Source organism: Bos grunniens, chromosome 21 (genome assembly GCF_055505025.1).
Source record: "Bos grunniens cultivar Pamir isolate PY7600 chromosome 21, Bosgru_T2T1.0, whole genome shotgun sequence".
In the NCBI taxonomy this organism is placed as follows: Eukaryota; Metazoa; Chordata; class Mammalia; order Artiodactyla; family Bovidae; genus Bos; species Bos grunniens.
Window position 1 is genome coordinate 15656177 of NC_141185.1, and position 27387 is coordinate 15683563.

The 27387-nt window shown below is 38.7% G+C and overlaps 3 protein-coding genes across 14 annotated transcripts in view; 1 reads left to right on the plus strand and 2 right to left on the minus strand.

Annotated features, from left to right (window-relative positions):
* Positions 1 to 12180, minus strand: part of FANCM (FA complementation group M) — a 95683-nt gene extending 83503 nt beyond the window's left edge. For 5 of the 8 annotated variants that reach the window (XR_015149487.1, XR_015149486.1, XM_086363331.1 and 2 more), the window contains exons 1-4: positions 11548 to 12180; positions 10792 to 10964; positions 4975 to 5052; positions 1915 to 2073 (exon numbers count right to left, since the gene is read on the minus strand). Coding sequence is in view for 6 of the 8 variants with exons in the window: in XM_086363331.1 (XP_086219457.1) it covers positions 1915 to 2073; positions 4975 to 5052; positions 10792 to 10964; positions 11548 to 12073 (936 nt within the window). In the remaining 2 variants the exon portion in view is untranslated. Of the gene's footprint in view, positions 1 to 1914; positions 2074 to 4974; positions 5053 to 10791; positions 10965 to 11425 lie in introns of all 8 variants that reach the window. The other 3 variants (XM_086363333.1, XM_086363335.1, XM_086363334.1) reach the window with 2 other exon arrangements.
* Positions 12181 to 12318: 138 nt separating this feature from the next.
* Positions 12319 to 23926, plus strand: FKBP3 (FKBP prolyl isomerase 3). Its single transcript, XM_086363374.1, has 7 exons — positions 12319 to 13834; positions 16161 to 16262; positions 16839 to 16946; positions 19788 to 19923; positions 20405 to 20472; positions 22185 to 22282; positions 23593 to 23926. The coding sequence occupies exons 1-7, from the start codon at positions 13487 to 13489 to the stop codon at positions 23645 to 23647; spliced, it is 915 nt and encodes a 304-aa protein (XP_086219500.1). The 5' UTR covers positions 12319 to 13486; the 3' UTR covers positions 23648 to 23926.
* A 334-nt stretch (positions 23927 to 24260) lies between these two features.
* The window catches only part of PRPF39 (pre-mRNA processing factor 39), a 34916-nt gene continuing 31789 nt past the window's right edge, over positions 24261 to 27387 (minus strand). For all 5 annotated transcript variants that reach the window (XR_015149489.1, XM_086363363.1, XM_086363365.1 and 2 more), the window contains 3 exons: positions 25622 to 25696; positions 25269 to 25389; positions 24261 to 24997 (listed from right to left, as the gene is read on the minus strand). Coding sequence is in view for 4 of the 5 variants with exons in the window: in XM_086363363.1 (XP_086219489.1) it covers positions 24941 to 24997; positions 25269 to 25389; positions 25622 to 25696 (253 nt within the window). In the remaining variant the exon portion in view is untranslated. The remainder of the gene's footprint in view (positions 24998 to 25268; positions 25390 to 25621; positions 25697 to 27387) is intronic.

Consider the following 27387-nt stretch of genomic DNA (forward strand, 5'->3'; position numbering starts at 1 on the left):
GAGCTTGGTGGGTTACAGTCCATGGGGTCGCATAGAGTCGGACAAGACTGAGCAACTAAACACAAGGCCTCCCCTGATGACCCCTTGCAAAAAAGCCTATGTCTAAAGGGCACAGGAGCCGTCTTAAAGGAGCTCCTAATGGCCACAGCTGGAACAATCTGAGCAATAAAATTAATAATGATAGTACAGCACTTAACCCACAAGAGAAAATAATTATCCATTAGTATAAAAATTATCCACATTAACATAAAGAATTGAAAAAATAAACAGGGGAGAAGAAATAGCCCTTCATTATACAGGCATTCAAATGAACAAATGCAAAAAAAAATGAGGGCAGCAAGAAACAATGATTAGGCAAATACAGAAGTAACTGTTGTAGGCAAGAACCATCATTATATTTTAAAGTTAGTGAACAAAATATTTTGAGAAACAAGATATATTTGCATAGTCTCAAAGTATCTCCATACTATTCCATACAATACCATGGAGTATTCCTCATACTCTACACTGGAACTCTCCATACTATTTTTGCAAATTCCCTAAAAGCCTAAAATTACTGCAAAACAAAATATTAAAAATCAAAAAGAAATCTGTCAGGGCAGTGCTTGGGGCTAGCTGAAACAGGTCAACTGGGACCATCTGTCTGCACCCTCACTTCTAGCTATCTACTGGCTTCTCCTTTCTTTTGAGGCTCACCATGGCTCAGGGTCCATCACATTCTATTGGTCTAAGTCAGCAGAGGGCTGGCCTAGATTCTAGGGAAAGAGAAATGTACCCTGCCCCTCAATGGAAAGGAATTTGCAGCCATCTTTAATCCATAGCAATAAGGATATAAAAACAAGGTATTCTCCTAGCATGATAGTAATCATGAACCTTAGAAAACTAATTGTTATCCCAAATTTCTCCCATTGAAAGTGGTAACTGTCTAAGCAGTTTCTCTTACAGCTACAGTACTGACACTTGAACCAGATAATTCTTTGTTACTGGGGGGTTTCCTGTCCACTGCGGGACGTTAAGTACATTCCTGGCCTCTGTACACTGGATGCCAGTAGCAAGTCTGCACCCACTCCCCGCAGTTAGTAGAACAACCAAAAATGTGTCAAGACATTGCCAAATGCCACCAAGTAGGTAAGATAGTTGAGAAACACTGCTACACAGGGATCAGGGATTGAAATACATTTCCTTACAAAGAAACTTCTAACTGAGACTGGATATGTGATTTGAGTGTGTTCACTATGTGAAAACTGACTGAGCTGCACACTTACATTTTGTGTACCTCTGCTGCCCACATATTTGGTGGGGGAGGGTTATACTTCAATTAAAAGGTTTATTTAAGAAATATAAACTAAAAGCCTATTATTGGCTTTAGAAATGGTCCATCATTATGTATTTCCTCTTTAAACTCATAGTCTGCCAGCACAAATAGAACACGGTGCTTATACTAAAAATCTTAATTTCAAAGAATTTTTCAACATATTAATTATATAAAATGACTATATACTTTTACAGTCAGATTTTATTTACAAAAATAATTACATTATCAGTTCATTTATTAAAACCCTGGGGCTTCCCTGGTGACTCAGTGGTAAAGAATCCGCCTGCCAGTACAGGGGACACAGCTTCCATCCCTGGTCCCGGAAGTCTCACACGCCATGGAGCAACTAAGCCCCACGACTACTGAGTCTGTGCTCTAGAGCCCAGAAGCCCCAACTGCTGAGGCCTGTACGCCCTAGAGCCGGGCTCCGCAACAAGAAGCCACCGCCATGAGAAGCCTGTGCACCAGAATAGAGAGTAGCCCCTGCTCCCTGCAACTAGAGAAAAGCCCAAGCAGACAGGAACATCCAGCACAGCCAAAATAAATGAACAAGGAATTAAAAAACAAACAAACCCTGAACTATGATAAAAATGGCTTACCTGTATATATGCCTTTTGGATAGCCTCAAGTTCTTCACCAAGAGGAACAACAAGCTTTTCAACTCGTCTTTCATGAGAGTATGGCAAAATATCTGGAGAGTCTTCAGAACGAAGCTCTATTTGCCCAATGAGTAGATTAGTAATAACCTGCTGCACAGCCTACAGGAAATCAATTAAGTACAATTATGTACTATCTTACTCGTTAAATGTTCTAGTTTGTCACTAGCAAAAATAAGAGAGCAGTAAATTTTTGAAAAAAGTTAGAAACTTTTATCTTCAAATATTTTTAAAACTATAAAGTATACCACATCAGAAGTGGGGCAACAGAGTAAAAAGGCCCTTATAACATCTTTCTTGCATGTTGCCCTTCAAGCCAAGCATCCAAGATATAAGAATATTAGTAAATGTCCAGCAAGCTCCTCAATATATTTTTGTGTTTTCCTATCAATAAAGACTCAGACAAAAGAGAAATTTTAGATTAGCAAACCAAGTCCTCAAAATATATCAGTCAGTTTTAGAGCCAGAACTAAAACCCAGACTTCCTGATTCCTTAGCAAATACTTTTTTTTCACTGATTTTTAATGGGGAAAACAGAGAAGTCCCTTTAGTGTTAAAGCATACAACTGTATCTCAGGAATATTTTACTAATTGACTTGCTAAGAAACTGAGGGAACAGGTCCTACACTGAACCAATTGTTAATAAATGAGTGGGGGGAAGTCTCTGGCAACCCAGTGGTTAAGTCTCGGGGAACTAAGATCCCACAAGCTGTGTGGTGTGGCCAATAAAAATCTTTTAAATAAATGAGTGAAATATTTTCCATTAAAAAAAAAAAAAAATATATATATATATGTCAATACATTCCTGAAGCTAAATTTCATTCAACCAAAGCTTACAAAGGAACTTAATTGTAAAAATAGAGAATATGAGAAAAAACCAAAAACCTGTTGGTATAATTGCTGTACCATTAGACCACAGTACTCCTGAGTATAATGAAAAGAATGGAAGGGAGAGGTGGATGGATAGATAGATGGTAGGAGGGAGAGAGAATCCTGAAAGTATCTAGAAATTAAGAACTTACTTTTTTTTTACAACTAGAAAAACCTGATGGGCTTTCAGACAAAAAGTACCCTAGGGCAAGAATCACATCTTTTATATTCCCAACACCTAGTATAATGCCTAATATAATAGTAGACTATAGTTACTTAAGGTCCACAAACATTCAATATCTAGGGTAAATGTATGACCATTTTATAAAATTGAGTAATACTTTAGTACTTTTAATCATTGAACAAATATTTGAGTAACTCTCACATGCTACATATTGAACTGGTGAGAGATATCAAGACATACATAATCCCTACTTTCATGTAGCTACTAATTCAGCAGTAGCTACTAATTCAGCAGGAGCTAAAGAAGACAGCAGTGAATAAGCAAAAGAGTAACAGACTGTGATAGATATTAAGAAGAAAATCACAAGATAGTAAGAGTTGACTTTTGATAGCTTAAGAGTGAGTTTTTCTGAAGAGGTGATATTTAAGAGGAGACTTAAAAGATGACTAAAAACCATCAAGCATGTTTAAACAAGGCTGGCAGGAAACAAAAGAACAGAAATTTCTAAAAACAATTGAGGTTGTGGACAGAAGGAAAAAAGTCTTATGGCTTGGCAGAACTGAAAGCTATCTTTGAAGTTATCCAAAACCCAACACAAAAGACCATTCAGAACTACTAAATTAGAATGGCATGGGACATGGCTCAAAATCTGCATTTTCACCATCCTCCGATAAAGGAAATCCAAGCTCCCTGGAGAAATGGTTCATTCCACAGAGGGAACAGGAAAAATACTAAATGAGCATAAAATATCTTGTGATTCCAGTAGGTTAGGAAGTATTCAAAACAAACAAGCAAAAGAGTGCTTTCTAAAGGCACAGGAGCCATCTTCAAGGAACTCCCAGGAGCCAAATCTAAAACAATCTGAACAAAAAATTATTAGTCATGGTACTGGATTGTAGTTCAGTATATATATATATGTATGGATCTCCATTAGTCCCTACTGATGTAAAGAACTGAAATCAAAACAAATAAGAAGACAGCTCTTCACTACAGGAGAATTCAAAATTTTAAAAATGTAAAATAAAAAAAAAAAAAGGAAATAATGATTAGGCAAACAACACAGAAATAATTGTTGCAAGCAAGAACCATCACTGGGTGCTAAAATATCTCCCCTACAACAGACTTAATTACAAAGGGAAGAACAGGAGTTTTACAGTATAAAAACCAGAAAGGCATCATCTTAACCAAGTCAAGATTAACAGCACCAGTAAAAAGACAAATTATCATGTATTCTCTGTGCAATGCTCTAAGAAAGGCACAGCACCACTTTTGGGGTATTCTTGTCCAAAATGCACACATAGTTTCACTCCAGCCATCACTGAGCCAACAGCGAAGCCCTAAAAAAAGTCAAGACAACTGCAAATGGAGGGATATTCTACAAAATAACTGACACCTACTCTTCAAAAGTGTCAGGGTCACAGAAGACAAGAAAAGAATGAGGAAATGGCACAGCTGGGAAGGAACTGAGGGGACAAGATAACTAAAGGCAGTGTGGGATTGTGGACTGGAGCCAGGAGCAGAAAAGGACACTGGTGGGAAAGCTGGCAATATTCAAATAAGGTCTGCAGATGAGTCACTAGTACTGTACCGGTGTTAACTTCCTGGTTTTGATCATTTGACTGCAATTATGTAAAATGGTAACATTAGGGGAAGCTGAGTGAAGGATATACAGAGACTTTAATTTTTGCATATTTTCTGGAAGTCTAAAGTCATTTCAAGCTAAAATTTAAAAAGAACTGAAAACACTAACAATTTAACAGTGTCAAGTGATTCTTTGGCACACTGAAGTCTGAAAACTACTAAGGTAGACAATTTCCTGCAACCATAGAAGAAAAGGAAGGCATCTTGTAAGAAATGTTGTACTCCTGATGTTAAATACTAGAGTGGGAAACTGATTTGGTAGCATACAAAAGTCCTTATTTTCTTAAATGGAAATAAACTTTACTTACTTTTATATCACTGCCTGGTGTGGCACTAAGAGCCAAGACTCTAAAGTGATTCGTGTATTTGACTAGTTCTCTTACAACCTTAAAAAAAAAAGAAAAGAAAAAAGCCAATTCTTTAAGTTCATCTATCCAACACAAAAGTAAAAACAATTCTGTTAAACAAGCTATTATATATGGTCCATTATCATTGTTCCTTATTTAGAGTACTGATGGGCTAGCAGACAGAATCATCATTAGTTATGTTGTCTGAAGAGCAAATGATTTAGGTTTATACTCTACACCAATGAGAAACACTTTAGGGTTTCTTTAAAACTATTCAGTGTATTTTTGCATATAAAGCTACAACATCAAGGCCTATACTGAGGCAAATCAAAATATGCAGAGGGATAATTCAAGAGCAAACGGTAGAAAAAGATCAAGTCTATTCTCCATTGCTCAGGTCACAGTCTAGTCTTACAGCTATATCCATAGGTACACCTGCCAGATTAAGATAAATCATAACATAAAAATAGAAAAAAATTAAATACCAACATGAAATTAGATTTGAAATGAAAAAAAGCTTTGTTTAGGAAAAATTTTAAAGAAGTTAGATTTCAGGTGGAAGGGTCACAATTTTTAAATTAAGTTTATTCATAAAAGAATAACATTAATTTGGGATAATTCTTAAAATCTAAATCCCCTTTTAAATCCTAAAATATTTCCTCAGTGGCACCAAAGCATCATTCTAGGCTTTGCATTTAGAATTCAACACCCACTTCTGGTATAATTTACCAGATTCCCATATGCCCCAATAGGAGAAGGCAATGGTACCCCACTCCAGTACTCTTGCCTGGAGAATCCCATGGACGGAGGAGCCTGGTAGGCTGCAATCCATGGGGTCACTGGGAGTTGGACACGACTGAGTGACTTCACTTTGACTTTTCACTTTCACGCATTGGAGAAGGAAATGGCAACCCACTCCAGTGTTCTTGCCTGGAGAATCCCTGGGACAGCGGAACTGGCGTGCTGCCGTCTATGGGGTCGCACAGAGTTGGACACAACTGAAGCGACTTAGCAGCAGCAGCAGCATATGCCCCAATACAGAATCAAAGGCCCCTAAGTAAACTGAGTTGCAGAACAGCTTTTAATATCCATAGTTTCACATTAGCTGGAGGAAACTAAAAGCAGATGATCATTTTTTAATTGAAGTATAGTTTACAATACTGTCTTAGTTTCAAGTGTAGAGCATAGTGAGTTGGTATTTTTGCATATTATATTTCATTATAAATTACTATAAGATAATGGGCATAATTCCCTGTGCTCTGCAGTAAACCCTTGCTGCTTATCTATTTTACATACAGTAGTTTGTATCTGTTAATCCCATACTATCCTTAATTTGTCCCCCTTCCCCTCTCCCCTTTGGTAACTAAGTTTGTTTTCTATGTCTGTAAGTCTGTTTCTGTAACTAATATTGTATAGTATTTGTCTCTGACTTATTTCACTGAATGCCAAAAGTATTTCACTCTTTTTCTGGCTCAGTAATATTCCATTGTGTGTGTGTGCGTGTGTGTGGTTTGGTCACTAAATTGCTTTCAACTCTTGCAACCCCATGGACTGTAGCCCGCCAGACTCCTCTGTCCATGGGATTCTCCAGGCGTGGGTTGCCATTTCCTTCTCCAGGGGATCTTTCTGACTAAGGGATCAAACCTGAGCCTCCTGCATTGCAGAAGGATTCTTTACCAATTGAGACACCAAGTGTGTGTATGTATGTATGTATGTATATGTGTGTGTGTAGCACACATTTGGCATATACATATGACAAATCTTCTTAACCCAAGCATCTGTCCATGCACATTTGGGTTACTTCCATGTCTTACTATTGTAAATAGTGCTAAAACCAGGTTACCTTAACACTGCTCTAATTTTTACCCATGTCAATGATGAAATCAATGAAATGAAAACTGAATATCGATTAACACTCAAAAAATACCATGTATAGAGCTTTTAAAAACATGATACAGAATAGATATCAAAGACAAAACATTATAGGGGATTTCCTGGCGGTCCAGTGGCTAGGGCTCTGCACTTTTGCTGCCAAGGGCCAAAAAAAAACCAAAAAAAAAAACACAACAACTTAATGGAGGAGACTTAAGAACAATTGTCCTAATTAACAACTGATAAAAGATAAAATCCCAGATATATTATTTTCTTTCCAGAAGGGATTCTCAAACATTTTGTAGAAGTGGTTTTGTGTTTGTAATCCAGGAAGCTACCTTCCTCAACAAGCTGTGTGCCTGTTGGAAGCTATCTGCAATATTCAACGCAGTATAAACCCTCACTGCTTTGGACTTCCCTGGAGGTCCAGGAGTTAAGACTTTGCCTTCCAATGCACGGGGCGCAGGTTCACTCCCTGGTCAAGGAGCTAAGGCTCCACATGTCTCTCGGCCAAAAAAGCCAAAAAACATAAAACAGAAACAATACTTTAAAAAATTCAATACTGAAAAAACATAAAACGTAAGAAATACTGTAACAAATTCAATAGAGTTTAAAAATGGTCCACATCAAAAAAAAATCTTAAAAGAACTTGCAGTGCTATCTAGATATTAAAGAAGTCAGTCATGTCTCACTGTACTCAATAAAAGCCTAGGCCTTGTAGTTAAGAAAAAAAAAATCACCTAATACCAAGAAATTTTTTGAAAATAAATTTGCTAAAGGGAGTTCTCTGATTGCCTAATGGTTAGGATTCCAGGCTTTCACTGCCATGGCCCAAGTTCAATCACTGGTCAGGGAAGTGAGATCCTGCAAAGCATGCAGTGTGACCAGAATAAGTAAATTTTTTTTTTTTAAGTTGCTATATATAAGCTTTGGCTACCCAGGTGGCTCTGTGGTAAAGAATCTGCCTGCAAATGCAGGACATGCAAGAGACTTGGGTTTGATCCCTGGGTCATGAAGATCTCCTGGAGGAGGAAATGGCAACCCACTCCAGTATTCTTGCCTGGAGAATCCCATGGACAGAGGAGCCTGGTGGGCAACAGTCCATGGGGTTGCAAGAGTTGGACACGACTGAGAGACTGAGCATAAATATACAAATGTACAAAATAAATTCCATACAGTTAGAATAAAATTTTATAAATGCCCCTCTCCCAGCAGAAACTTTTAACACACTGGGTATTAATTTAACTTGGAAAGACATGAATGGAAAAATATACCCATTTCCCGGCTGACATCAACTCTAAGACGACAATTCTCAAGAAGAAAATACAGAGATATAATACTCAAAGTCCCCCCCAAAACTGCTTTACAAAATCACAAACTGGCAGTAAAATTCATCACTTTGCACTAAATAAAATCAACTTTCTCTCTATGCTGACTCTACTCCCTCTCCCTAGTATCACTAGCTATTACTGTTTTAACTACCTACCACCTATATGTTGATGGTTTCCAAATCTGTATCTCTATCTCAGAACTTTCCACTGAGATCTGTACTTCTCTGTCACCCACTCCCTACTGAATATCTACTCCTGGATTCCTCACACACACCTCAAATTCAACAATCTAAAACTGCACACACTCCTTCCACAGTACCTCAGATGTTCTCTGCTTCCAGAACTCCATTTGACTAACTGCATCACCATCCTGGCAATCTTCCAAGTTTGAAGTCTGGGAGTCATCTTAAATTCCCCCGATCCCTCATTGTACTCCCTGCCTTTACCCTTCTCACCTCTAATCTCTTTTAAATCTGAAGTATCACCCCAGATCAGTCGCTCAGTTGTGTCCAACTCTTTGCGACCCCATGGACTGCAGCATGCCAGGCTCCCCTATCCATCACCAACTTCCAGAGCCTGCTCAAATTCATGGCCACTGAGTCGGTGATGCCATCCAACCATGTCATCCTCAGTCATCCCCTTCTCCTCCCGCCTTCAATCTTTCCCAGCATCAGGGTCTTTTCCAAGGAGACAGTTCTTTGCATCAGGTGGTCAAAGTATTGGAACATCAGCTTAAGCATCAGTCCTTCTAATGAATATTCAGGACTGATTTCCTTTACGATTGACTGGTTCGATCTTGCAGTCCAAGGGACTCTCGAGTCTTCTCCAATACCACAGTTCAAAAGAATCAATTCTTTGGCGCTCAGAATTCTTTATGGTCCAACTCTCACATCCATACATGACCACTGGAAAAACCATAGCTTTGACCAGACAGACTTTTGCTGGCAAAGGAATGTCTCTGATTTTTAATATACTGTCTAGGTTGGTCATAGCTTTTCTTCTAAGGAGCAAACATCTTTTAACTTCATGGCTGCAGTCACAATCTGCAATGATTTTAGAGCCCAAGAAAATAAAGTCTGTCACTGTTTCCATTGTTTCCCCACCTATTTGCCATAAAGTGATGGGACTGGATGCTATGATCTTTGTTTTTTGAATGTTGAGTTTTAAGCCAACTTTTTCACTTTCCTCTTTCACTTTCAACAAGAGTCCCTTTAGTTCCTCTTCACTTTCTGCCATAATAGTGATTTCATTTGCATATCTGAGGTTATTGATATTTCTCCTGGCAATCTTGAGTCCAGCTTGTGCTTCATCCAGCCCAGCATTTAGCATGATGTACTCTGCATATAAGTTAAATAAGCAGGGTGACAGTATACAGCCTTGATGTAGTCCTTTCCCAATATGGAACCAGTCCGTTGTTTCATGTCCGGTTCTAACTGTTGCTTATTGACCTGCACACAGATTTCTCAGAAGACAGGTAAGGAGGTCTGGTGTTCCCATCTCTTAAAGAATTTTCCACAGTTTGCTGTGATCCACACAGTCAAAGGCTTTGGCATAGTCAATAAAGCAGAGATAGATACAAAAGAAGTAGTCCAAAAAGCAACTCTCTTGCTTTTTCCATGATCCAACAGATGTTGGCAATTTGCTCTCTGGTTACTCTGCCTTATCTATATCCAGCTTGAACACCTGGAAGTTCTTGGTTCATGTACTATTGAAGTCTAGCTTGGAGAATTTTGAACATTACTTTGCTAGTGTGTGAGATGAGTACAATTGTGTGGTAGTTTGAACATTCTTTTGCATTGCCTTTCTTTGGGACTGGAATGAAAACTGACCTTTTCCAGTCTTGGGGCTACTGCTGAGTTTTCTAAATTTGCTGGCATACCGAGTGCAGCACTTTCACAGCATCATCTTTTAGGATTTGAAATAGCTCAACTGAAAATTCCATCACCTCTGCTAGCTTTGTTCATAGTGATGCTTCCTAAGGCCTAAGTATCACCCCAGCTAAACATTTTTCAGTGAGTCTCTACCATCTACATCCCCTAAGACCTACAAAAGGCATTCAAACTGCTTAGCACAGAATACAAATGCCTTCATGACCTGATGTTAAGTGCCTCTCCAGCCATATCCCACCTCCTCACTTTTGTACTTTATATTCTCATAGTACTTAACTGGAAGGCAGTGTAGGTATGTTACATACATTATGTCATTCATTTTTCAAAACAATAACTCAGTTACTGTTTTACCTGACAGGGAATAACAATGTGTATCCACTACCAATCTTTTGACTACTATCTTAGTCTCAAGTCTCCATCCATACCCTACTTTGGATCAAGGAGGTTCTCATCATCTACATCTGACACTAATGGTCTTGTTAAAGTTAAAAAAAAAAAAAAAAGAAACCAGCAGAGACACTGATTTCAACAGATGAAGGAAAGTATTTCTATCACCATCTGTTGGGATAATAGGTATAAAGCTTTTCATAATAATAATGCCATCAGTAACTTCCATCATTAAAAAGTATTCCCCAAAATGCTCTACAACAATATTTTACACTATAAAATATTTTTAACAAGATTACCTGGCAATAAGCATAATTTCCAAGGGCTTTATGAGCTTCATCGATAACTAGACACTTTATTTCAGCAGCTGGGCAAGCTCCTCTAGAAAGATCATTTACCATGACTTGAGGCGTAAGGAAAAGAACCCTCTTACTGCTCCAGATTTCCTTCCTGGTGAAAGCTTGAGTAGATCCTGTAAAAAAAAAAAAAAAGTGACATCACACATTCTACACTTCAGACTGTTACCTGTAACATGTAAACAGCCTAGCCTATTTTCAGAATGCATTCCTGCATTGGTGATCTGCTTCCAAGGTGCTAATTTGACAAATATGAGAAAGCAACATTTTAAAGCTTTGTTGTGGTCCAGATGTCAATGCCGGCTTATACTGAAAATCACACCTAGACTGCCTTTAGAGAATCCTTGTAAAATGACATAATACTTAAAGAGAAGAAAATTCTTCACCTGGGAAATCCTTCTGAACAAGAAAGGCAGAAAACCTCACTTCCACTTACCAATGAGGTATACACACATAACCACTTCAAAATGCTTTGACAAGTTACAGAAATTCTCTGAAGATTGAATAAAGCAACCCTATTAGAGCTGGACTTGCTACAAGGAGATGATGTTTCAAGACAGAAGTAAAATAAGCATACTGTGATCTGGGGTCTATTCCACATGGGTCTGGAATTCCTTTGGCGCTAGTTCCATCAGAACACGTGCTTTCCCCTGGGTGCCCAGCTCTTAATTTCAAGTTAGTCCACTGTTTCTAAGATACCTGTCATTTCGGCCATGTGGGACTGCGAGATACCCATCACCCGGTAGCAAGCCTCGATCTGCTGTGTCACCAGGGGTTTCGTGGGGGCCATGAAAACCACCTTGCCAGAAGGGAACCAGCGGTAGAAATTGTACATGACCACAGCGGCAATAAAGGTCTTTCCCAACCCGGTGGGCAGACAGACCAGCGTGTTGCAGAACAGGGCGGTCCTGGCGATGTGCAGCTGGTAGTCTCGCACTGGGCAATTAGTAGGGTAAATCCACAGGGCGCCCGCTGAGGTGCAGAACCCGCCATTCTCTAGATTGAGCTGCCTCTCTGCTTCGTACACCGCGACCAGCAACACATCATCGTCTGACTCGGGCTCAACCTCTGCCGCCCCTGCCGCCTCTGCCACTGCAGGAAAACGCGCCCTGGAGATGCCTGTGCTCTGAGGCCGCTCAGTTCCAGAGTTGCAAGTAGGAGCCCCAGTGGACCGAGAAACTTTCGAGCCCCACGTCTGGAAAAGCGTTCTTTGCCGTCCGCTCATTAGGCCGACGACCACAGAAGGCTCCCTTCAGACGCCAGCAGCTGCTGCAGCTCAACAGCCTCCGTTCCAATCCCCATCGGTTACCTTCGCGTAAAAAACACAGAGGAACCAGGGGGCGGGACTGAGGCCAGTTTATCCTGTTCAAAGTGCAGCCACTGAGTTTGCGTGGGGAATATGATTGGCGGTCTTCCCGGAAACCCCGCGGTCCACTAGGAGACGCATGCGCGTTATCGTGGAGTTACTCTAAATTTTGTCCCCTTGTCAATTTTTGTACCGACTCTAAATTTGGGTTCCATTTCCAATAAGTGATTATATGTCCTGGCGTTATGGGTAAAGTGATATTGCTTAAAATGATATAGTAAATAAGGGAGTTGGTGATGGACAGGGAAGCCTGCCTTACGGCAGTCCATGGTGTCGCAAAGAGTCGGACACGACTGAACGACAGAACTGAACTGAAATAACCTTGAGGTCCTGAAACAATGCATACCCATTTTTTTTTTAAATTTAACGTTACTGAGCGTCTAACGTGCCTTATTCCTTGTTGTTGGCTGTATTTTTAAATCGGTAGATGAGGTGAAAAACAAAAGTGTTTATACAAAATTAAATAACACCTCTGATTTCTTTATCCAGACTGAGAAAACAAAATGCCAGCTCTCTTTTTCAGGAGTAGCAGCCTCCTATCTTAATATTTTTATTGTTTAAAGGGAAGTGAATGGTTTGGTCCTGATATTCGTTGGAACATTCCGAAGGAAAAAAAGTGTCCTGATGCTGCATCATTACATCTTCATAAACGATATACAGCAGTAAAATCAGCGTCTGGGTGATATTTTTCTACTCTAGCGATAGCAGAAATTCTACTTCCAACTTGGATACAATTCTGGATTTCTCTACTCTAAACCTGTATACTTTGAGTAACCTCTGTAGATTTGTTTCCTTGTATATTGAGGAAAAGTACACACACATCATGAGGTTACCTGGACCACTAACAATGTCACCCGCCTCATCACCACCATCAGCAAGCATCGTCTTGTGTGTAGCTACTCTACTTCGTTTTATTTGGTCATGTGTCTGGACTTGCTTTTAGACAAACTGTTTATCGTGTGTTTGTATTTGGGAAGGGAAAGGGAACAGGTTGCTCTTCTAGTTTCATTTGTGTGAGTTTTAAAAGGGAAGTGGTAGGAAATAGGTTGTTCTGATGGACAAGGACTGAGCCAATTCAGGTGTGAATTTTTAGGGTAGAACTAGGTAAAATGAGATTAGACGCCTGAATACTGTTGTTTTCTTCAAACAGATTATCGACTTTTAAGTGCACAGCAGCTTGTCGGTAATATACAAGTGTGGGTAATGGCTGGTAAACAATCGCTACCACCGGCGGTCGTCGCCTCACAAGGGTCCCAACTGTGAACAGACGATATGTTGAGCTTTTCTGCGGAGTCAGTCTTCGCGGCCACCTCAGCGGGTTTTACCGGGGACTCAACAAAGAGGCCCGCAGAGCACAGCCTTGACGTCGCTCAAACACTGGCCCCAATCCTGCGGGGTATCGCGGTGACTCCGCCCCCTCGAGCTCCGAGTGGCACTCGCGCCACGCCCATGGGGCGGGGCGATGCTGAAGCCAGGCGGGCCGGCTCAGTAAAGCGGAGGCAGCGGGGGAAGATGGCGGCGGCCGTTCCGCAGCGGGCCTGGACCGTGGAGCAGCTGCGCAGCGAGCAGCTCCCCAAGAAGGACATTATCAAGTTTCTGCAGGATCACGGTTCAGATTCGGTACCGGAGTTGGCGGGGCGGCCGGGCTGGTGCGGCTGAGGGACACTTCACCCCCCCGTAGATGCCCATACATTCCTTATTCCTCCGTGCCCCCGCCCTCGCTCTCCAGCGGCCCGCGGCCTGAAGGCCGGAGCGGCCCCGCGTACGCTGCCGAGACGCGCTCCCGCCCCTCAGGCCGGCCCTGCTTGGGCGAGTGGAGCAGCTTTATCTTTTGGGGCACGCAGGAATCGGAGATTTAGAACCTTACTGACATCCTTGAGTGAGGGTGGAGGCCTTGAAAGAGAAGGAACCCAGGAGATACTGGGGGTTGAGATGGGAGCCCGAGGACTGGAGGCTTGGTTGAGATCCCTGGAGGGGAGTGTATATTACTAGGGAAAAGATTTAGGATTGCGATTTGCCTTTCTCATCGATTACCGAACACTCAACACTAATAAGTGTGTGTTGTTTTTTTTTTTTTTTTTTACAACGTATAGTTTGGAGATTAACTTTTAAAATACCGACCCTTCAAATGACCTTTTCACTCATGTTTAGGGGAGTTATTCGCGTATTTTGTGTACAGTGGTCTCCTATTGTTATAAACTAAGAAATCTATTTGACATTCTTCATACTTTTACGCCCCGCATTTTTCAGCACAGTCTCCATTTTAACCATCCTCTGTAGTCAAAAGTTATTTTTGTCAGACGGATTTTTTTTTCTTCGGAAATTAATATCATTCATATCTTAAATTAGAACTCGCTTTTCAATGCAGGAGACCTAAGAGACGCGGGTTCTCGATCCCTGGGTCAGGAAGATGCCCTGAAGGAGTAAATGGCAACCCACTCCAGTATTCTTGCCTGAAGAATTCCCATGGACAGAGGAGCCTGGCAGGCTACAGTCCATAGGGTCGGAAAGAGTCCGAAACGGCTGAAGCGATTTAGCACAGATATCTAAATTGCTGAACGACTGTACAAATTTGTGTGCCCTCAGCATCTCCCACATAGGGAAAATGAAGGCCACAGTCTAAATGTAGTATCCCAACCATTTTTAACTTAATTCCTAAACTTCATTTAGAAAAATTGCATGTGGGCTCTTTTGAGAAGCTTGTAGTTTATAATTTTGCAGGATTTCGAAGGAGAGATATTGATCCAGTTATTGTCCCTCTTGCTTCACACTCCTGATTGATAATCCTGACATCCGCAAATACTTTACAACATGTACAGCAAGAACTATACTGTTTGGGGAAACAAGGGTTAAATGAAAAGAACATGCCTCAGAGATACCAGTTTATACTATTGTACCATTTTAGTGGAATTATTTTCTCTTAAGCCAATTCATATTTCACTGAAATAATAGAGTAGATGAAATACACGATTTCAAGATGAAGGTACATGACTTTGATGATTTGATATTTCAGTAGTGGTATTTTGGTGTTCATCTGACAACTTAGTCTTATATTTGAGAGAAATGGAATTCTGTTAGATTAAATACATTATTTTATAAGTCAAATAGGTAATATGTATTGAGTTCTTCTGTGTGACTGAAAATGGATTACTACATTTATCTTTACAAGAAGCCTCTGACATAGGATGCTGTTATTGATCTTTCAGCACGATGTAGAAACCGAGCCTTTGAGACAGCTTAATCCCTTGTCTAAAATCAGACAGCTAGGATTTTAACCTAAATGGTCTGACACCACAGCCTATACATTCAAACACTATGTATCCAGAGTTGTGTAACAGTGCTTTTGGGTGTGCCAAGACTGGGTTACATGTATGTCAAGATAGCTAAACCCAACATGACTAGAGGCTCCCAGGGCAGGGGCCAAGTAACATCCTGCTGGGAGTAGCTTTGCCCAGTTACCAAAATGTGCTTGCTGTTAAAAGTGTGCTCATATGTACACAGTATGGTTTTTTTTTTTAACCTTCCTTAAATCTTGTTTTTGTTACGAAGTAGAGTATAAATATAATGGTTTCATTTATCATTGGGCTTCTGATAGCTCAGATGGTAAAGAATCCAGTTGAAATGCAGGAGACATGGGTTCGATGCCTGGATTGGGAAGATCCCTTCGAGAAGGGTAATGACAACCCACTCCAGTATTCTTGCCTGGAGAATTCCATGGACGGAAGAGTCTGGCATGCTACAGTTCATGGGGTTGCAGAGAGTTGGACATGACAGAGCGAGTGACTAACACATGCACACAGTATAAAATAAAATGTTTCATTTATCAGTAGTATGATTGAAAACATACTTGCTTCATAATTGCTAACATAAAAGTTCATTTTCTAGTTTTACACCCTCTCTTACATGAGGGAAATTATTTTGACTGACCAAAATTTTTTCTTTACAGTTTCTTGCAGAACATAAATTACTAGGTAACATTAAAAATGTGGCCAAGACAGCTAATAAGGACCATTTGGTTACAGCCTATAACCATCTTTTCGAAAGTAAGGTGAGTACTTATCATTGTATCACTTTAGATATTTTATTCCCAAAAGAAGTTTTAAATGCATTTACTTGCAGATTATGGTGATGTTTTTCCACTTGCACTTTTTCTTAACTATAATCATAAATGGATTGTCAAATTTAGCATGGCTAATCTGCCATATGGCGGGATGTTTTGATATTTTGAATAAGAACAGATTTTTTAAAAATAATTCCCTGGAAGCTTAAGTTAGCAAATTCTTAAGGATGCTGAAAAGTTATAAATCTAAAATCAGCTGCATTTCATTAATAATTTAAAGTTAGATCTACACTGAGCCTTTAAAAAAGCAGATTTCAAGAAATTCTTCCTGATATATGTTAACTATGAAATGAACACCTTTCACACACACAAAAAAAATTAAAGAATTAATTGAATAGTATTCATACCTCTGAGTCTGAGTTGGTCTTTCTAAAGGGTATCAGTTTCAGAATTTATTTTGTGAGATAGTTTGAGATACATAATTTGTTGATTAAAATGCTTACCGTAAGAGTTTTGTTTTTAGCCAGAATGAATCTGATAAACATCAGATCATTTCCCTTACAGCGTTTCAAGGGTACTGAAAGTATAAGTAAAGTGTCTGAGCAGGTGAAAAATGTGAAGCTTAATGAAGATAAACCCAAAGAAACCAAGTCTGAAGAGACTCTGGATGAGGTTTGTATATAATGTATTCTTACTTTATTTCTCAGGTGAATGAGAAAAAGTATTTGCTTTACAGCACTGGTTTCTCATAATAAGATGGGGTTGAATATGGCCACTTTCAGTGAGCCAAACACTGATTTGGAATGTGTTTTCTCCCTTTAGTGTACTCAGTAAGAAAAAAACCCTAAGAACCAATGGTTTACAGTTAGTAAGCCTTTCCTGTGAAATACCTCTAACTTTGTATTTTACATTGCCTCTGTGTCTGGCCAGAAGTTCTGAGCTTTCAGAGCTATTTTAAGATCCTATTCTATAGCCAAGTTGGACTGAGTGAAAGAAACTTCCTTTTGATTATTTTTAGCCTTTTTCTAATGTACATGATGTCCTTGGCAATGGAAGTAATTAATTCGAGCCTCACTGCGGGATGTGGGTTTATCTGCCTCATCTTTCCCAACCCAGGTTTTTCATTTTGGTAACAAGGTTACCAAATACCAGATAAAACTCTTTCTGCAAATGGACAGCCTTTCTAGAGCTAAGGACAGCTCTTAGAAAAGCTTCACGAGAGCTAAATTATTATCTTGCCACTTTTGACAATATCTTGCTAGTAACTAAGCTCACTCATTCCTAGCAGTGTTAGTATCAGTGACAACAATAATTTGATAAACGTTTTATATACTGGGCAAAATTTTTGCAGCTACTAAGGTAAACAAAGTGTAATAATTACTAGAAGGGTTACAAAAGCAATTGGCAACATAGATTATCTTCCAGAAAATTAGAGGGAGGGAGGTATGAGGTGGCAGATAATATATCAAGGGATTGAGTTAAAAGTCGTAAGGGTTGGAGACAATTTAGAGAGATCTTATGAGAGTCCTAAACTATATCCTTTTCTTCAAGACCTCTTTTCATTTCATTTCACTGGTCAGCATGAGCCCTGTTTTTCATGTACTCTCACTGTCTTCCTGGTGCCTGGGTTCCATAACCTCTGGGCCAGTACTGTACTGGTCCCTCCTGTCTGCTTCCTTTCTTCATACTTTGGGACTGCAGAGCAAGCTTTGTGAAGAAATGGAAGTATAAAACTTTTTACTGGGCTTTGTATAAATTCTTAAAATCAGCTAAGCATGTTTTCTAGTTTCATTGCTACTCAGCAACTTTTATACTATCCCTTGCTCAATCCCCCATCCATTGCCCACATGAACTTCTTGATATTTTCACACAAATTCTCAACTCTGTCTTATTCCTTTCTCATTATATACCCCTTTGTTCTCTTCTACCAGAATATCAACATACATACTAACAGTTGTAACTGTTCTCTTCTTCCCAGCTTAAAAGCTCTCTGAATTGGTTTTCTTTTCCTTCTCATGTCTCCCTCAGATCTGAGGCTCTCAAACATCTCTTTCAAATCTTCATCCATTCCTTTTTGATTCTCAGGCCTTCCAAGGCCTCAGACCTGGAGTGTGGAAAAAGTCACTAATCTGCCTTCAGTCTCTTTCTTCATCATTCAGCCCCAAATAGCTATTCTAGTAATAAGCTTTCTAAAATATTTTGCAAACTTCACCCTGCTCAAGAAATCTTCAGTAGTTCTGTACTGTCTAGAACTGCATTGTCCAGAATAGTCATTAGCCACATACGGCTGCTGAGCACTTTGTGGCCACTCTGAATTGAAGTGTGCCTTCAGTATAAAATATGAAATTTCAAAGCTTAGTATGATTTTTTAAAAAGAATATAAAATATTTCAATATTTTAATGTTGATTATATGTTGAAATATTAATGTGGCAACTAGACAACTTAAGATTACATTTGTGACTCTCTTATTTCTATTGGATTGCATCTCTGGCCTACAAAACCTTCCAATGTCTGGCCCCTGCCCAGCTCCATATTTACTACTTCTATAGAAATATTCTTCGGTCACAAATGTCTGCTCATTGTCAGTAAACTGTCCATACTTTTATTTCTTGCTTAGTGTATTTCTTCTCTCAATTTCTTCTGTTTGTCAGTTCTGTGTCCCCTTCAAGGCCCAGGTCTTGGGCTCATCACTTTCTCCGAAGTTTTTACCATCCCAGACTTCACTGTTTATGTAAGTCAGAAGTTCCCGTAGCACATGATATCTATATTTATCTCTACCTTTTATTTATCTTAATGCAAAGAACCTTGTCTGAAAGCTCTTTGTTGCTGTTGTTTAGTTGCTAAGTCCTGTCTGACTTTGCAACCCCATGCACTGTAGCTCGCCAGGCTCCTGGCCATGGGTTTTCCCAGGCAAGAATACTGGAGTCGGTTACTGCTTCATTCTCCAGGGGATCTTCCTGACCCAGGGACTGAATCCATGCCCCCTGCAGTGGAAGCATGCAGTCTTAAACACTGGACTGCCAGTGACATCCCTGTAATATTTCTGACCTTGGGAATAACTGGTTCACTGTATTGTTTGATGCATAATTAATCTTATCAAAAGAACACTGGTTTCCAAAGAAGCTGGAAGTTTTTTGAAATTACAGATATGCTAGTTATGGGGTAAGAGAATGAGGTTGGATGGCATCATCGACTCAATGGACATGAGTTTGAGCAAACTCTGGGAGATGGTGAGGAACAGGGAAGCTTGGTGTGCTGCAGTCCATGGGGTAGCAGAGTCGGGCACAACTGTGCAACTGAACAACAGTTACTAATATTCTCATCACAGACTTAAAATGAGACAGTGAATTTTTTAACTTGAGAGGTCAATCAGAGGCAAAATAGTTTGTTACCCAATCTGTGAAACTCTGACTGGACTTAGGTCACAGTTGGCTGTGTTAAGTATTCTCTTTGTCCTCCTTCTAAAAAAAGGACATGAGTTAACAACTGTGTTTTGTTTTTTTTGTTTCTAGGGTCCACCAAAATATACAAAATCTGTTCTTAAAAAAGGAGATAAAACCAACTTTCCCAAAAAGGGAGATGTTGTTCACTGCTGGTATACAGGAACACTACAAGATGGGACTGTTTTTGATACTAATATTCAAACAAGTAAGTCTCAAATTCAAACGAGTAAGTCTGAATGTAATTTTATCATTTTGGCATAAGGCATGCAAAACATCTGTGTTGGCAGTACCTTTTTTTTGGCTGTCACTTTTTTTCCAGAAGTTTTTTGCATTTGTAAATTATTAATACTAGTAAGAGGTTTTCACTTCACTACGTGTTGGCTGCATGTAAATAAAGACCTTTTGGTCTAATCTTTTTTAATGCCCCAAATTCAGGCATTTGTATTCTAATGTAAAAGGCAGAATAGTGTTTTAATGGTGTAATATAGGTCCTTTCCCTCTCCCTCCTTTAGACCATAATTATTTTTACATCCAAAATTTTCTTGATGAATTATTTGGCTTTCTGAATTTTTATTTTCAGATGCATAGCATGGTAAGTTCTGAAATCAATTTCAAGACTTAAATCACTATGTTTTTCAACTGGAACTTAATTTCATCATTGATTATAAGGAAAATCTGTTTTACAGGTTCAAAGAAGAAGAAAAATGCCAAGCCTTTAAGTTTTAAGGTTGGGATAGGCAAAGTTATCCGAGGGGTAAGTAAAAACTGGCCATGAGCCAGTATATATTCTGGCCCATCCTGCCTGTGGCGTAACATAATAAATTAGGTTTGCTGCTGCTAAGTCGCTTCAGTTGTGTCCGACTCTGTGCGACCCCAGAGATGACAGCCCATCAGGCTCCCCCGTCCCTGGGATTCTCCAGGCAAGAACACTGGAATGAGTTGCCATTTCCTTCTCCAATGCATGAAAGTGAAAAGTGAAAGTGAAGTCGCTCAGAATTAGGTTTGGGGATACAATAAAAACAAACTTTGGGGTTTCATATCAAGGGGTTCCCTGGTGGCCCAGCTGGTAAAGAATCCGTCTGCAATGTGGGGGACCTGGGTTCAATCTCTAGGTTGGGAAGATCCCCTGGAGAATGGAATGGCTACCCACTCCAGTATTCATGCCTGGATAATTCCATGGACTGGGTAGTCCATGGGGTCACAGAGTCAGACACAACTGTGTCTGACTTTCACTTCACTGGCATTGCCAACTGAGCTGGCACAAGTTAAGTTCTCTGGGTTTCATACAGTACAGCCTACCCCAAGGTTGTTAAAACATTAAATGGGTATAACTTAAAGCATGTAATATAGTACAAACTCAAATATTATTTCCTTCCATGCTTACCCCTTTTATTATTTTTTTCCATGAAGTAATTGTCAGAATTACTGACAAGTTTCCTAAATCTGTCTGTCTGATTCCTGTACAATGTCACGTATCTATTGTTACCACTTACACACGATTCAGAAACGTAAAATACCTGCTCCACTGACAGAAGCTTGAGGAGTCTTTCCTGTAGCTTTCTCACCTCTCACAATTTACTCAAACACCAAAAGAAGAATCTTTCCAATATAAGCATCCCTTTACCCACCCTTATGTGTGAGAGGTAACAGAAGGAAACTGAGAAAAATGAAAGTTAGGCTTGAGCTATGCTGACCATTGCAGTGCACAAAAGGAGATGAGAAAGTAGAGCTGATGATCATCATCCTCAACTGAATCAGGCTGTCATGTTAGGGTCTGCTTATTGTTCTAAATTCTTTGTATTCAGAACATTAATAACAAAAATGCCTATTTAAGTGCAGTTACGAGAACCCTCAATGTGTTATTCTTTGTACTGCGTTAAGACCTAAAATACTACTCAATCTTATCCAGAGCCCAAAATGGATTGTACAACATCTTGAAACTAAAGGTTTAGTTGAAAAATCACTTTCACTACTACCTGATTATACCAAGTTGATATATCAAGTTGAGCTATTTTTCTGTTCCTATAACTAATGTGCTTACTGTAAGTTTGTTCTATTCAACTAAATTCTTAACTTCCAGTATGTGACAAATCTGTATCATCTGAGCTTATATAACTGTTACATTTTAACAGAGTCTATATAAGTTAATACATTCTGTATCCTTCCATTATGTTGATTTATTTTTGATAATTTGGCCTAAGATCCAAATTTGTACAAAATGACATTATGTCATTTTCAAGACTTCAAGTATTTATACTAAAAAACTGTTTAATATGTCCTTAAATTTTTTTTTTCTCATTGAGACAATGAAGGACACAGATTTAGGGGCTCACTCAAGGACATTACCTTAGGACATAATGAAGTCTTGTAACAGAATACTTTGTATGTAATCTTGCCTTTCTTCTGGTTTTGCATGTATTTTTTTGTGAAGTATCATTAGTTTTAATTTGATGTTCTCGCTTTTAGTGGGATGAAGCACTCTTGACTATGAGTAAAGGAGAAAAGGCTCGACTGGAGATTGAACCAGAATGGGCTTATGGAAAGAAAGGACAGCCTGATGCCAAGTATCCTTTTTTCCTTGGTAATTAAAAGAAAAAAACAGTTGAAGATCACTTGAAGGCATGCAAGATGCTGTCTAGGTTATTAACCTCTAGAATAGAGAACATGTCCAGACCAGTCTTCTGATATTTAGATGCTTGTGTGTCAACACACCTCCAGTATAGACAGCGTTTTCTACTGAGCTTGAGCTAGAATCTTTTTTCCCCTTCCTATTTAAGCTCTTAATTTTCAAGACTTAAACTGAGATTTAAGTTTCTGTCTTTGAAAAGCTACTATTAATGTTTGAAAAATTTCAAGGAGTAAGATGTTCAATATAAACAACTGTAGCAAATTGTAGAATTCAAATATGACTCATGGTGATTTTATGCTACTGTGTAATTTCAGGCAATTGAACTGGGTTCTCAAAGCTTAGAAATTGAACACATGTTGGGGATTACCAGTTGTGAAATGAAGACCATGGGTCCAACATCAGTATGAACATTAATAAAAAAGAAGAGCCATGATTCTAATCTGTTACAAGCAGAACAACCCAGTAGCTAAGTGGGAAGGTAGTTTAGTTGTTGGTTCCATTTCCAATGGACTAGTTAGACCAGTTAGAATAAGTTTAGGGGAGGAGGAAATTTGAAGTCCTTTTTAGTATTATCAGTTATTAATACAGTTACTTGGGAATACAATAGCCTTCTTCTCAGCCTATCAAAATCCCACGGCCAGCTGCAGCTCCCACAGTCTCATGTGAAGTATCTCAAGATCAGTCAGATAACTCTTCCAAACTCAACATCTGAAAATTCACAGCAACTATCCAATACTATACCTCATATGAACTTTAATATAACGTATACACCAGCTAAACGGAAATCACTTTTTGGGGTTGGATGGGAGGTACTGAGTAGCAGTCTTCATAAAGTAGTGGCTAACCTGGGAGTACCTAGTGATGCAGGAAGATCCTAGTTTAAGCTCAATTTATCTAGTCAACCTATATTGTCAGGTTTTGACCTCCATTCAAAAATAGTTTTAGGAAACTCTTGGTTTGCATGTACTAGCCCCTGTGTCTGGAGAAGGAAGTGGCAACCCACTCCAGTGTTCTTGCCTGGAGAATCCCAGGGACGGGGGAGCCTGGTGGGCTGCCATCTATGGGGTCGCACAGAGTTAGGACACGACTGAAGTGACTTAGCAGCAGCAGCAGCCCCAGAGTCAACTATAAAGCCCTCCCTGTGCAGCTAATTACCAATATCTAAAATTCTAATTTTAGACAAAGATTATTGGGAGCGAGGACAGAGGCAACTTTCTATCAAATTTACCTTAACTTCTTCAACAGAATTCCACCAAACGCAAAACTTATTTTTGAAGTGGAATTAGTCGATATTGACTGAAATAGTTAAGAAACCATCAACAATAAAACATGGCCATGAAGAAACTTATGTATCTAATTAGAACTGGTTACTATTGTTAAGCGAAGAGTCAACTGGAAAATTCAAGTTAGAACATGTTTACTTGATCCTTCAACTTTTAAGAAATGTAATCCATTATAAACCCTTGAACTTTAAAATATTTTACTACAGTTGTGTAAAATATCACTTAAAGAGAACTGATTTGCCTTTTACCTCATGTTGTAAACTAAAAGGCTCAATAAAATGTATTCAATGTCTTGATTTGTGTGGTATAAATATATTAATGTTGTGATTAGGTTAACCAGTACTAAGAGTTCACCAAACCAAGGGAGTAATGGTAAATCTGTCTGGACAGCCTTGCCAGAGACACTCATCTTAAAATATTTAAATATTTCTGTATAAGGCAGGCAAAAGCAGAGATTGAGAAGAAGCAAAAGGTTACAAAACTTAAGAAATTCTGTCAAGAAGGTAACAGCTGAATTCAAGAGAAGTATACTTCAGAATCATGGTGAATATAAATTTAATATTAAAACAAACCACTAAGCATGATGAATATAAATTTAAGTGATCCCCCCCAATAAATCCGTAACAATTATTGGATGAGTCTTCAGTTTTATTACAAAAATGAAGATGATCAGTTTGATCAAAATGAAAGCTTGCTCACAAGTTTAACATGACTATTCCAAATACAAAGTCTCCTGAAACAACATAGTTTTGATATGATTTTCATTTTTTCAAAGGGATGCAAACATTCCATTTCCTCATTTATTATCTCTATTCCAAGACAATATTTTAACAGGCATTGTTTCTGCTGTTAGATCCAAATTCACAAGGATAATCAAAACACACAGACAGTATCTTGTCAGCAAAGGTTAAAAATCCATTTTTTTTAAAGAGGAGGTAAATCCTTAATAACCAGCCCTTATGTGTTTTCAAAATCTTATACTACACTGACATGATTTGCAGTCAGTTTTTTTCCTACCCTTAAGGCTACAAAACTCTGTTGCAAATGCATTGCAAAAGAATTCTAGACCACTTAATGCAAAAAAATCAAAAAAATAGTTCTCCAATAAAAAGTAAATTTTATAAATGGTAGGAAATAGTATCTGTGGTAAGCTACTAAGTGACATTTTCCCCTATTACTAAACAAACCATGTTACACAGAAACAGGGAAGACAAGTTATCAAATACAACAAGCTTGTACTGTTTACATCCCTCATTAAAAAAAATACTATCATACTTTTCACACACTCCATCTGATATCTTATTTTCTTATCAGGTTGGAGGAGGAGGATAATATTGTCCATAATTCCAAGGAGTCTGATAATTGTACTGAAAAGAAAAAGCAAACGTATCAGCATACAAGAGCTATGACTTTTATATATGAGTTCCATATATAAAAATTTAATTAAAGCAGGTTTCTATTTAAAGAAAACAAGCATGTGTTCACTGCTGAAAAAGACAATGTATTTTGCACACAGATCAAAAGTAGAGAGGTTTTTTCTTCCCCCAAAGAAGGAAAAAAAAAGACTATCCTAATTTATATATATATAATTTCTAGTAACATCTATTAAAAAAAAATCAATTATAACTGTAAACTTACCTGATACCAGGCACTATAATTATATGCAGCTTGATTTGCCTGCAAATCACCATCAATCATCTGTGTAGATGACGAAGTTGTATCTTCTGTGTGTGCTTTCTTTTCCTCTGGTTCTTCTGATCTAAATAAAAGATCAAAATGGAAACTTTCAGAACTCCCATAGACAAATACTTTAACAAATGGACGAATGTCACCTTTGTACAAATCTGAAGTTCTTGGCTACACTGTTTCATACGATTTCAAATCATGAAAAAAAATTACAACATAAAGGTAATAATTACTTTTAAAGGGATTTCCACTATGAACTGTGTTCTTTTAAGCCTCCTTTCCTGATTCAGCAGCAAGTTACATACCCGTTTTCTGCTTTTCTTTTTAAAGAATCCTGCTCTTTTAGGAGTGTTTGATGTTCATCATAAGCATTCAAAAGCCTGTGAGGGAAGGAGAAACAATCCACTGGAATACACAGAAGCCGAACTTAAAACTTTTAGGTTTTCAAATTACTTCCACTCGGAAACAAAGGCAAGTAGAAATGAACATCGTTGAGAAGAAAAAACAAGCAAGCAGACAAACCTAGCCCTAACTACCTTTTCTATTTGCTTGCCTTGCACTTTCCTTCTCAGTCCATGTGGTTCAAATGAGGCTTCAGAGATAGAGGCCCAGCCAATTACCTTACTAGATGTCTCTGACCAATAACTGGTTTAGAGGTGATCATATGACCCAAAACAAGATCAGTAAGTCCCAGGATTTTTGACTGAGATACTGAAAAAGTGCCTGTTCTCTGCCCTACAGTGGGCTAGAGCTTGAGGGGATGCTGGTCAAGACCTGTGTGTTTATTATTTTTAACACATGGGAAGGGCCTAAGGAGCTGTTACCACACAACAAAGACAGTGACCTTGACACTTTTTTTCTAGTACAACCTTGAATCCTGACAGTTCTATAATTTGTGTACTTCTGAGATCTAATTTAACAATGCTTACTGAAGACACCTGCCACCAGTTAGGATAAACTATATTTAAACTTTGGCTACGTGATAAACTGAATGAGAACTAAAAATTTCAGAATAATTATCGTTGATTAAAAAGATAATTTTTAATTAAAAAATTTAATGGGCTATGAATTATAGGTTTCAACTGGAACTTACAACTTCAAAAACAATGTCACTTGAAGCAAAACTGACTACAATTATGTAAAGTTTAAAAATAAAATTTAAAAAAAATTAAAAAATAAAAAATAAAATCAATGATTTTGTAATTTTCTTTTTCCTGTTTTTGAGCACTGACTGCTAACCCAGACTGGACCACCAGGCAATCACTTTTAAAATATTTCTTAGAAACACAAAGATGGCCTTATTTTTTAAGGTAATCATAAACCTGAACACAGATTTCTCTGAAAGAGAACAGATATTAAAATTTCTCTGAAAATGACCTTGACATTTACATGTTCAACTTGATATTTACATGTTCAACTTCCCTCAACAGCCTGCATATGTACACATTTAATAGGCTATTACCAGTGACACTTGGAGAAGGGAACAGCAACCCACTCCAGTATTCGTGCCTGGAGAATTTCATGGACAGGGGAGCCTGGTGGACTATGGTCCAAAGGGTTACAAAGACTTGGACATGACTAAGTGACTAATAGGAATGGTATGGACCTAACAGAAGCAGAAGATACTAAGAAGAGGTGGCAAGAATACACAGAACTATACAAAAGAGATCTTCACGACCCAGATAATCACGATGGTGTGATCACTCACCTAGAGCCAGACATCCTGGAATGCGAAGTCAAGTGGGCCTTAGGAAGCATCACTACAAAGCTAGTGGAGGTGACGGAATTCCAGTCGAGCTATCTCAAATCCTAAAAGATGATGCTGTGAAAGTGCTGCACTCTATATGCCAGCAAATTTGGAAAACTCAGCAGTGGCCACAGGACTGGAAAAGGTCAGTTTCATTACAATCCCAACGAAAGGCAATGCCAAAGAATGTTCAAACTATCGCACAATTGCACTCATCTCACACACTAGTAAAGTTATGCTCAAAATTCTCCAAGCAAGGCTTCAACAGTACGTGAACTATGAACTTCCAGATGTTCAAGCTGGATTTAGAAAAGGCAGAAAGAA

Coding starts and splice junctions, on each gene's coding strand:
- FKBP3 (XM_086363374.1), top strand. CDS start 13,487: ATGTTGAGCTTTTCTGCGGAGTCAGTCTTCGCGGCCACCTCAGCGGGT. Junction 16,263..16,838: donor ACCATCTTTTCGAAAGTAAG/GTGAGTACTTAT, acceptor TTTCCCTTACAG/CGTTTCAAGGGTACTGAAAG. Junction 19,924..20,404: donor TGATACTAATATTCAAACAA/GTAAGTCTCAAA, acceptor TCTGTTTTACAG/GTTCAAAGAAGAAGAAAAAT.